Source organism: Mus caroli, chromosome 13 (assembly GCF_900094665.2).
Source record: "Mus caroli chromosome 13, CAROLI_EIJ_v1.1, whole genome shotgun sequence".
In the NCBI taxonomy this organism is placed as follows: Eukaryota; Metazoa; Chordata; class Mammalia; order Rodentia; family Muridae; genus Mus; species Mus caroli.
Genome location: NC_034582.1, coordinates 9,734,033 through 9,746,531, shown reverse-complemented (window position 1 = coordinate 9,746,531; position 12,499 = coordinate 9,734,033). Strand labels below are relative to the sequence as shown.

Below are 12,499 nucleotides of genomic sequence, written 5' to 3'. Positions count from 1 at the left end.
TTTACGTTTGCCTTTTGCCATCTGGTAATCTGTGGAGTTAGTTGTTATAGTTGTCTCTGGTTAGAGCTTGTTCCTCCAGTGATTCTGTTAGCCTCTATCAGCAGACCTGGGAGACTAGCTCTCTCCTGAGTTTCAGTGGTTAGAGTACTCTCTGCAGGCAAGCTCTCCTCTTGCAGGGAAGGTACACAGATATCTGGCGTTCTGACCTGCCTCTGGTGGTCCCTAGATGGAGTGGAGTATCCTCTAGGGGCCTTCAGCGGGGTGTCCGCTGAATCCGCGCCCAAGGTGCTTCCCTAATGCTGTCTCAGGTCCCTCATGATTGGAATGGAACAGAAGTTGTGTTCCACTCACCGTGGAGAGTCCTCTGGGGAACTTGGGGGTGTCCGCCGACTCTGTGCCCAAGGTGACCTGGTGCTGGTGCTGACCCGAAGGGACTTGTGACCCTGGTCAGGCCGGGTTTTCTGCTTCTCTAATGCTGGTCCCACATGATTGGAATGGAACAAAAGATGTGTTCCACTCCCTGGCGGTCCTAAGATCGAGTGGAGAGTCCTCTTGGGACCTTGGGGGTGTCCGAGGACTCCGCACCCAAGGTGACCAGGTGCTGGCACAGACCAGAAGGGACCTCAGCCTGCTTTCTTAAAGAACCTATAATCACCAGCCCAGGAGTGTAGTGTGCCCACCCACAAAGAGCTGAGCCCTCACACATCAATTATAAGTAAGAAAATACCTTATAGGTTTGCCCAAAGTCCTACCTTATAAAGGAATTTTCTCAGCTGAGGCTCCCTCGTCTCCAACGAGTCTAGCCTATGTCAAGTTGACATGAAACTAACCAGCATAGTAGTGTATACATACTTGCACACATATACCATTCACACCATTCACCAGAGGACAACTTGCACAAGTTGGTTCCGTCTTCCACCATGTGGATGCCATGCATTTAACTCTGATTCAGGTTTGATAGTGCATGCCTTTATCCATAGGACCACATCACTAGGCTCCCGGCACTATGAAAGCTGAGACAAGAGGCTTGTGAGCTGAGGCCAGTCTGGACTACACACACACACACACACACACACACACACACACACACCTCTACCTACATTCAACTTGGCCAAAATTTCAGGAATTTGACAAGGGCTGGGAAAACACATACACTGCCCATATGAATCTTTAAGACAGGCAATGTTCACTCAAGTTGCAAAGCACATGTCTCTTCAACTTGAACCTCTATCTACTCCTTAGTGCACAGGAAAATATAAGGATGATGTCCACATACTAGTCCTTCACCACTGTAATGGCAAGAGGACTGGCAGAACAGAAAATGAATGAGATTATATCCAACTACTTACAGAAATTGTTATACAACAGATTGGACAGTTAAGACTACTGAACTCTACAGTTAAAAATCATGAAGATGGAGAAACAAGTTTCTGTAAGATACACTTTGAAGTGGAAATAGCTAGGACTCCACGAACACACTATACTAAATAATTTCAAATTGTATGTACATAAGCAGCTTAGAAATATTTCTTTTATAATCTGGAAGATAACCAGTAATAGTAACAGATTCTATTGTATTAGTAAAGAAAATTTAATCCAGGAAATCCAGCTTTATCTGCATTACTGTAACATAAATTTTGTATAACTAAAAATAAAATTTTAATAAAAAATTATTGTCTTACCCACAGTATACCAACTTGCATCTGTCAGTTTATTGATAACCGCTTCCTGATAGGCACCATCAAGATTCTTCACTTCCACAATAGCTCCTACCTAAAATATTATGTAAACATTAGAAAAACTTTTGAGGACAAATAAGCCAAAAGCAATAAATAGTAACACTGATCTCTTTTTCTTTTTTGAAAATGCATACATGGTATATTGTAGATTGCTGTTTGTATTTTCTGTTCCCTCAAGAGGGGTGCCCTGACAAGGAGTAGACCGTGTACTCAGGTGACGTCAGGTGAAATCGGATAAGGCAGATAAGGCTAGAGCCTGTGATTGGGCAGTGAAAGGAAAAGGCAGAACTGAAAGTTTTAGAGAGGGGAAAGAGGAAGAAAGATGGGGGGGGGGGGATATGATGGAAGAAGATTAACCAGAACCACATGGCCTGAAGGAGCCATAAGTAACTAGGGATTTCATAGATGGACAATAGAGTAATGAAGAGTACATCTGTCCAGTCTAGCTGTGCAGCTTGTATTTATATCCAGTGAATCTTGTGTTCTTTGCATGGGTATTTTGGGGTTGGAGATTTACCATTATAAATCTGGCTGGTATATTGTAAGTCTCTAGTGTTTTCATTTCATGGGGCTAAAGGAAGCTGAATGACAGTTCCAGGCATTCCAAGAAAGGCTGGTTCAGTTAGCCTAGCAAGCAGAGACTGAGAGAGCTAGCTTGGGAGCGGCTTGGCAGCAGACTGGCTGCTGGAATCAGGGCAAGACAACTGCTTGGAGCTGGCCATTGGTAAAACCATCGATGCCTGTGCTTAGTTGGATTACAGTGGTGATGAATGAAACATCTACCAGCTTGATTTGTGTTCGAGATGTCTGAAGTTTTACTGACAATACTTTTCTACCTATTGTCAGTGAAAATGTCCATACACTATGTAAGGAAAATACATCTAAGCATTACTAAGAAAGCAGTTTTGTCTCTATAGGCCTATAAAGGGGTCTTAAAAACTCCCAGGGCTCATTACAAGCACCGACTGAAAAATAATTGTCTTTCCCCCATCCTTCCACCTTTCTTTCAAAGAAGCTAAAGATGGATAGTAGTCATCAAAAAAGTCCTGAGTTTTTCTTAAGGGTTAGGCTGTTCTACTGCTGACAGGCATTTACAGTACTTTCTATCTTACCATGAAAATGTTGTTTATACTTCCATAGTCCTTATAGTGATGATTTTTAAAAATTCCTTCACAGAAGAGAGAGACCTTAGCTCCATAAAGTGATCAAATGGTAAGGAGTTCAGGAAAACTGACAAGTCCTGTGAGGAATCAATACTCACTTTTTAAATCAAGAGTCACATTTTCCTGAAAACTCGTTATTCAAAGTGTATTGTCATTAAATGACCACCATTTCTTATAAAAGAAGCATGAAACTAAACGATGTCACCTTCTACCAGACAATAAAAGCTACAAAATCTATCAGGAAGTAGCTCAAATCCTAGAGACATCACCCTCCCCCCAATCTAGAGGTAAAAATGTACCAATCTTATACCAAAACTAGACACAACTGGATATACAAGTTTAAAATAGTAATAAGACCTCATCAAACACAAAGGGAAAAAAAACAAAGAAACAAAATAAATCAACTATACCACTATTAAGGAAGCCAGACCAGACTAAGGAGAAAAAGACTACTTATGTCCAGTTGCCAATTCTTCTACCCTATGAAACAATGAACAGTTCCTGGTGGTGGGTACCTGTGGGCTTGCAGCACAAGGCAAGTCAGAGAGCAAAGAACAATGGTGCTATGCCTAGGAGGCAGAGATAGGCTTATGTACTCAAATCCAAACAGCACACCTTCTCAACCACAGGCTGAATCTTGATACTGACATTAATGCTTGTGAAACTGGAGTCAAATGACTTCTTTCCTTCAGTTTTCTCTTCTATAGAGTTGTTCTTAAAACTAAGTAAAATACTAGATGCAAAAAAGACTTGGGACAACACTAGCATACATTAAATACTAATGGCAGCTGAAGTCCTAACTGTATGTGTCTCTGGTCCTTGAAAGTGACAAATGGATACATAAAATTAAAGATGATGCCAATAAAATGGAAATGATAGAAAACTTTTTTACAACGTAAGAATTAATAATAAATATTTTCTTTTTAAATGTAGAGTATTAGAAGCCCATGGTACCAAGTAAGCTATGCTTTGAACCAAGATCTACAAAATGTTTCTTTACTGTTCTTAGTACTTCCTAAAGATTCCTCAAGCCCAGAAGGTGGACATTTTCAGACAGGGTGGTTTCCCAAACTCCCTGTAACTGGCTTATGGGCATACAAGAAGGTAAAGCAACACCTATCCCACGAGTGAATGAAAAACAAAGGGATCAACCTCCAAGTTACCCTTCAAAGCTTCAATCTGCCCGTGGGTGGCTCAAAAATCAAGAGCTCTGGATTTTGTTTGATTTGCTTACTCTTTAGAGCATCTTACATCATGAACACCTCTCATTCCTGGAAAGCCCATGCTTGCAATAAAACACCTGAATGCAAGAAGTCAATACCTCCTTAATGCTCATTTCATTTTTAAACACAGATTTTGCTATCATTTCAGATATGATTTAATATTAAATATATTCCAAGTAGTCTTTTTAGAGAAAACTATGTATTGAGTTAAAAATGAACAGCCAGCACATTAAAAGAAAAAGATCAAGTGTCATTCTCCAATCAAAACTGGGGGTAATAAAAACTCACCTTCAGTGGGCCCTTTATGTGGTCATCCTGAACTTCCACTGTTGAAGAATCGTGTCTAAAAGTCACCTAGAAAATATGAATCCAATTAATTACACAACAAAAACAAAACAAAAACAAAGCAAAAAACAAACAAACAATAGCAGCTCATGCATGTAGAAATATCACAAACTAAATAAAGAAAAACTAGTCTAAATAAAAGCCCAAACACTAAACAAATGAATAGAAAATTGTTTAAATAGATTATGTTTCTTTTCAAAATAAAAATAATCATTGCTAGACACCACAACTACAAGGCTGGATATTCCATAGTGTATTTTATGACTTACTACCTTTTAAAAAAATGATTTTTATTCATTTTATGTATATGAGTACACTGTCTCTGTCTTCAGACACACCAGAAGAGGGCATCAGATCCCATTACAGATGGTTGTGAGCCACTATGTGGTTGCTAGGAATTGAACTCAGGACCTCTGGAAGAGCAGTCAGTGCTCTTTACGTCTGAGCCATCTCTCCAGCCCACTACTTACTACCTTAATCTTAAATTTGAGGGGGGAAAAAAAGATGTAACCAGCTTAGTCTATGAAGATTTGTATCATTTTGTGAAGGCCTAATTTAAAAGTAAGCAGTGGATACAAATTTGCTTTTTCTTTTTTTTTTTTTTTTTTTTTTTTTGAGTCAATGTCTCACTGTGTAACTAACTCAGCCTGGTCCAGACTCCTTGGTGCTTGGATTACAAGTGTGTCCCATCATAATCAATGGCCACAACAGTCACTATCAGGTTCAAGGATCAAATTTAATATCCAGAGTTGTGGATGGTAGCTCAGAGGTAGATATTTGCTAAAGAAAGTGCTTGATTCCTCAGCATAGAGAAAAGACAAAGAATCATACCCCCAAAACGTTATTCCCCTTGTGTTAAAAAGAAAGCCAATGAACGGAAAGTCTAAATAAATAGTCCAGGATCACAGAACTAGAACGTGACAGAGCTAAGATTTGAATACTGGGTAGTCTTTCTCAGAACTTTACTTTCTAGCAGTACTATGGAAATCAGAGAATTAGGAAAATAGTAAGTTAAAAATGTTCTTCAGATGGGTAACACTAGGTACCCCTGGCTGACCTGGAACTCCCCATATAGACCAGGGTGGTCTTGAAATCAAAGATCTGCTTTCATCTGCCTCTCACATGCTGAGATTAAAGCTAAGACCAAAAAAAAAAAATTAATTAGCTGGTAAAAAGCATCACAGGCCAAGTATGGTAATACATGCCTTTAATCCTAGCACTGAGGAGGTACAGACAGGAGGACCTCGCTAAGTCCAAGCCTTAGTCCAAGTCTGTCTGCATAGTAAGTACAGGCTTAGTAAGTCTGCACAGTCCAAGCACTAGGAAAGCAAAAACTACAGAGACCCTGTCTCAAAACAAACAAACACCATATTCAATACAGATGTAGTTCTCTGTAAAAAATAATTCTGGAAGAACTGATGACTTAAAATGTTCTTTAATAATAGAGTCTAGTGGTTGGCAAGAAACAGACTCACAAACCAACTACAGGGAAAGGTTTTATATCCATAGAATCCCATGTATTTTAGTGGCACACAAAAGGAAGATTTTAAGAGTATGTTCAGTGTGGGATAAATGTCCAATAGATCAAAAGCTAGTAAAGAAATGTATCACCAAGTCTGCTTAAAACGTACTCACTTTGTTTGAGACAGAGTGTTTCTATGTAGCCCTGACTTACCTAGAACTCCCTATACAGACAAGGCTTACCTAGAAATCTCTGAGAGTTGCTTGCCTCTACCTCTGCCTCTGTCCCCCAAATGCTGGGATTAGAGACATGTGCCACCTTTGCCTAAATGCATTCATTTTTTAAAGTTTTTTTTAAATATTTTTATATGTCTGTGAGTGTAAATGTGTGTTTGTGTGTGTGCATGCACACGCGCATGCCTAGGTCCTCTGCAAGAACAGCAAGCATTCTTCACTACTCAGCCACCTATCCTGCCATTGCTGTATGCACGTTTAATTATTTATCAAATATTTTTAAGATTAGCAAAATCATTAACTTTGAGTTATAAATGTTGGGGCTTCCAAAAAATAGTTTCAAATATCTAGTACATGTCCAACATGTTCTGTGCTGCCAACATAGGATGTATAGCAAAGAGAACAACACAAAAGCTATGTCCCATGCCCTGGGTCATTTGTTACACAGCTAAGGGTGAACTGAAATTAAACCCAGCCTATGCTTTTCAAGCACAGGCACAAGCCTGAGCGACATTGGTCGTGCCCAAAGAACATACTTCTTGCTGGCACAGGAGTGCTATCTCTGAGCTAAGGAATAGCTCCTTCTCCACCAAGAAGAAAGGGGTTTTCTCAAACTCAGTATCAGATCTTTGAAGTAGCCCTAAGAAAATAAATTATAAAATTGATACACTGTTGACAAATAGGATTAAGCTCAGAAAATGGAAGTATACAATGCCAGAAGAGGAAATGTCACTGTAAAAGCATCTACCTAACCAAATTACAAAGCAACTTCAGGCACCAGCCTTCTAAAAATACAAGGGAAGGTATGGCCAAGATGGGCTTCCTTCAGGTTGCCAGTTAATTTAGAGGCCTTATCATATAGTTAGATTTTAGCCAGAGCAGAAATCCAAATAGCCCAAGAAGCTTCACTACATGCTTAAGAAATACACCCAGGCAGCACATACAGAACTCTTCAATGGAAACAGTCAACTTCTTCCACTTGGTTAATTATTCAAGTCAATTGCTGCATGGTCATGTGCTCATCTACACTGCACACCCTCCTAGCTCCACACTATTCCATCGAACAGAGTCCCCCAAATCCAGTCACCCAGTACATTATTGGCAAGTTGGTAAGTACCCACAACTCTAAGATGTTTCACTGGTCTTCAGTTTTTATTGTCCTGTATTTTTTCAAATATAAAGGCATCTTTCGTCTATTAAACACACATGATCTTTCATTCATTCATCTACTCATATTTTCTGTTGCTATCATCAAACCCAGGGCCTTGCTCATGGCAGACAGATGCTCTACCACTATGCTACAATTCTATAGTCTCTTTCGCTTATTTTTGAAGAGGATATCACTATGTTCCCCATGTGGGCTCCAATTCCTAAGTTGAAATGCAGTTCCGGCCTCTGCCTTGTTAATAGCTGGGACCATAGGTGCAACTCACCAGTCTTATTGTAATTTCTTAAAATGAAAGCAATTAAATTTGTCCATTAACCAACTCAAAACTCAAGTACTTTGGAAATATTTTTTTGAAAATGGCAGAGGGTCAAGTGTCAGGTGGTATATACCTGCAATTCCAACATTCAGAAGGTTGTAGTTTGAAAGATAGCCTGTACCTTTTCTCAAAAAATAGAGGAAGGGAGAGAAACAAAGGGACAGGCTGGGAATATAGTTCTGTTGCAGGTAGAGTATTTGCCTAGTATTCCCAAGGTCCAAGATTCCATCTCAGGATCACAGAAAGGGTTGCCGGAGAGTGTCAATAACTGATGTTTTGCTACTGGGGGCAACTTATGTAGCCCTGACTGGCTAGAATATAGAAATCAGGATGGGATCTACCTCCTATGGACTAGGATTAAAGATATGTACCACCATGCCTGGCTATTGTTTTCATGTAATAAAACTAAAGAATCAAATTAAATGGTTTCTAAGATCCTGCAGAACACTAAAACAGAAATGCTAAAGAACCAACCAACTCTGCACTGAAATTATCAGCTGTGATAAGCAAATTTCATCCCAATATAAATATTCTTAAATCACAAATATTGTTTAGTTTGGGAATGGTTTATAGCCACTACTTTAAAAATTCATTTTGCACCAAGATAATTTTTAAATTTTTTTTAGACTTTAAGTATCAAATAGTTAATGACTATTAAATTACAAATAATACCATACCTTGACTTTGACAAGTCTTTTTGCAGTCTTGATCTTGGCTTCACAAAAGGCTCCTCTGTATTTGGCACTCACATCAGTGCCCACTGTCAAATAAGGAGGCTCATCAAGGGCCTAAAAATGCAAAGAAATACAACCTGATTTAAACTGCTTAATTTTTTTCCCTACAATCAGGCTTCATAATACACCTAATCTTGTTACAGTAATTTAAGTTAGAATAATGAAGCCATTTATAAAATATTATAAATTAAAAATAATAAAGCATGTATCATAGACCAAGTAAATGTACAATATGGAAAATAAAGACATTTTTTCCTATTAAACACATATGCCCCCTAAGATCGCTCACAGATACAACCTTCCATTTAAGGCTCTCACCACCTAACCTATTCATTCATTCATTCATTGACTTATTAAAATATATAGCTATCATACAACAACTAGATTTGCTAACTAGCAGATTTTAAATCTCAAAGCATGAACAAACGTTTTCTAACAGGCTGTACCTCGTAGCCATCCAGATTCAGGATAGCTCTGTTCTATATCTACAAAACTCTAACACAGAATAAAAGAAGTACAGGTGTTCCCAACTACTGCTGAAAGGTGCATGAAGTAATCCACTATGCACTGTCTCAAATTACTGACAGAATGCTTTTATGTGGGTTCTCTGTTAGTCGTCTGTTCTTCAGCTTTAAATAGGCTGCTCACTTGTGGTTTGACTTTACTGGTTCTAATCTGGATGCTTTATTTTTTTGGTTTTTTTGTTTGTTTTTTTACAGTAGGCTGCATTTCTGCCCTGAATCTTATTTTCACCAATTCCACAGCCAAAGGAAGATTATGTAAGCTACGTTCTCCAAAATGTTTTATAAGAAATACTGTAGCCTAAGATGTTCATCAAAAAGAGGCACCAGGAGTCTGGAAAAATCCATTATTGAATAATTCCTTTATTCTTTTAAATATTCAGAAGTAGGCCTAAGAAGCCCTACAATAAAGACAAATATTCAAAAATGTGAGTCTGTCCCAATCTATTTGTTCATACCCTTTTCTTTTCCTCTTAATATCTTTAATATCCTCTAGAAATCATAAAAGGTATGCAGTATAAAATAGTGCCATAAGCACCAGGTACTCAGGTCACCTATGGAACCGAAACTTCATCTAAGCTCATCTCATTCCAATGTTCTAGATAAAACAAAAGGAACAATTTATCTGAAGAGAATACAGAGATTCCAATGTTACAACCATTTGCTTGCAACTGTATCTACAATTTCTACCATGGCATTCACCTCTGGCTACAATTAGACATACACATGCCTCAGAAGAGCTATGAGAGCAGTCCACCATAATTTGTAGATGACAGCATCTTATCAAAATGTCAAAAGTTGAATAAAAAAAAAAACTTGAAAAAAAGAAAGGTCAGGCCTATACCACCCTGAATACATCCCATCTTGTCTAATCTTGGAAGCTAAGTAGGATCAGACCTGGTTATTATTTGAACAGGAGACTGCCTGGGAATGCTGGGTGTTGTAGGCTTTAGAAACAACAACATCTCACAGCACAGACAAGCAAAGATTACATATATCTGTTAAACTATTTTTTTGTATTGTTATTTTGTTCTTTGAAACAGGATCTCTCCCTACTAGGTAGGCCTGGCTGGCCTGGAACTAGCTATGTAGACCAAGCAGACCTCAAACTCACAGATAAATCCAACTGGGTATCTCTGCCTTCTGAATACCGGGATCAAGGATATGCATCATCTTGCCCAATGTGGGAAAAAAATGTTTATGACAAATAAAGTGTATACTTTTAATTTTTAAAAAAAATTAACAAAAACTTTAGCATGCATATGCATGTTAAGTTTGCATTACAACATGTGAAGACCGGAGGACCATTTCTAGCATATTGGTCCCACGTCATGATGCTAAGCAGCAAGTATCCTTAACAATGTAAGTGTCTAGTAGTCAAGCTGTATATTTAGGCTGTAATAAGAATGTAGCCACAGTGAAAAAAACACTTCTTCACTGTTACTAATGTTTTAGTATTAGCTACAACTTAGTAATACTGCTTTCTACATATTCCTTATTATTTATTTTTAAGTGTATTCACTCTATGCATATCTTTGCAACACATGAGTTCAGTGGTCATGGAGACCAAATGAGGACATCAGATCCTGAGCCTGGAGTTTCAGACAGTTGTGAGCCACCATGTAGGTGCTGGGAATCAAACCCTGGTCCTCTAGAAGAACAGCCATTATTTTTAACCATCTCTTTATAACTCCTTTGTGCTGCTCTTTTAAGGTTCACAAATGTGTACCTTCAACTCACCCATCTTAGCACTCTTAAGATACCATTTTTCTTGCCTAAATTCCATACAAGAAAGAAATTAGTGGCTTTATTTTACCATGAATAAGGAAAGAGGTGGCATATGTATGTCAATCCTTTGTAATAATCAGTACAGAACACACAAAGGAAATCATCATGTATCTTAAACACAATCTTAATCAATTATTTTTAAATTAGGAAAAAATTTAAGAAAATTTCAATACATTTTGTGGTTAAACAGAGTAAGGGACAGTCTTCAAGACCATATCCCAACTACTTTCCACAACTTACAACTGCCATTAGCAATGCATCCTTTGTACCTTACTAGCCAGTACCACTTTATGTCAGAGAGAAATAATATGTAACTAAATTAAAACTAATGAAGAAGCCCAACTTCCTATAGAGTCAATTAAAAGCCACCCAACTGGAAGTGGGGAGATGGTTTACTCAGTGAAGTGACTGCCACACAAGCACTAACATAAGCACAGATCTCCAGAACCCACATGAAAAGTCTGCCATGGAGGTGTGCACCTGCAATCCAAACCTTAAAGAAGAGGATAGAGATACTCCTGAAGTTATTGACCACCTAGCCTACCAAAATGGATGTTCTTCTCGAAAAACAATCTTAAAAATTTAGAGAATATTGGAGACACCAGGTGTCAACCAACCAACCAACCTGTCACACACATGCACATCAGGCTTTATATCTGTCCCTACACAGTAAAGTAAATAAATATGTAAGAAGTAACCTCTGGGGGCAGGTAAGATGGCTCAGTGGGTAAAGATGCTTACACCAAGCCTTACAACCTAAATTCAATCCTACATGGTGTAAAAGAAAAAAAAACAAAAAACAAAAAAAAAAAACAAAAAAACCTCCCACAAACTGTTCTCTGACCCCACAGGGACACAGTGGTATGTGGGCATACAGACAGACAGGTGCAAGTACACACACACAAACACAAAAAGAGAGAAAGAGAGACAGAGAGGGGGAGGAAATGTGATTTTTTTTTAAAATAAAGCTTTAAAAAGGGTGTGTTATCCATGACTTTAATCCCAGCACTCAGGAAGGAAAAGCAAGGGATCACTTTGAGTTCAAGGCTAGCCGGGTCTACAGAGTGAGTTCCAGGAGAGCCAGAGTTACACAGAGAAACCCAGTCTTGGGGAAAAACAAAACAAAATAAAAACAAAATGGTTTGGGTTTTTTTTTTTTTTTGGTTTTTTGGTTTTTCGAGACAGGGTTTCTCTGTGTAGCCCTGGCTGTCCCGGAACTCATTTTGTAGACCAGGCCGGCCTCAAACTCAGAAATCCGCCTGCCTCTGCCTCCCAAATGCTGGGATTAAAGGCGTGTGCAACCACCACCCAGCTTCATTTTAATTTTTAATAACAGCCTACTAAAATAGATTGGGTCAAGTATTGCCTCTATTTTGTACATCATAACAAATTCTTTAAAAGTGGCAAGCTCAACGGCACTGAGATGAAAAGCAAATGGAGACAGCAGACAAACTGAGGCCTTGTGATATCAAATCCAGTCCATATATGTGTGTGTCCATATATAGAGAGAAGTGTTACTTCTCTACTTCTAGCAGTATAGAATTAATCAAAGACATCATATTATAAACAGAATAACACATTAAACAATAGCAAGATGAAATGTTGAAAAGAATAAAATAAAAAAAAAAGAAAGAAAAGAAAAAAGCCGGGCATGGTGGCGCATGCCTTTAATTCCAGCACTCGGGAGGCAGAGGCAGGTGGATTTCTTAGTTCAAGGCCAGCCTGGTCTACAAAGTGAGTTCCAGGACAGCCAAGGCTATACAGAGAAACCCTGTCTCGAAAACCCAAAAGAGAGAAAGAGAAAGAG

General features: G+C 38.5%; 1 protein-coding gene across 3 annotated transcripts in view; it reads right to left on the bottom strand.

Annotated features, from left to right (window-relative positions):
* The window catches only part of Arid4b (AT-rich interaction domain 4B), a 143,143-nt gene that overhangs the window by 84,544 nt on the left and 46,100 nt on the right, over positions 1–12,499 (bottom strand). For all 3 annotated transcript variants that reach the window (XR_003838576.1, XM_029484988.1, XM_021180100.1), the window contains exons 3-5: positions 8,327–8,437; positions 4,414–4,479; positions 1,683–1,773 (exon numbers count right to left, since the gene is read on the bottom strand). Coding sequence is in view for 2 of the 3 variants with exons in the window: in XM_029484988.1 (XP_029340848.1) it covers positions 1,683–1,773; positions 4,414–4,479; positions 8,327–8,437 (268 nt within the window). In the remaining variant the exon portion in view is untranslated. The remainder of the gene's footprint in view (positions 1–1,682; positions 1,774–4,413; positions 4,480–8,326; positions 8,438–12,499) is intronic.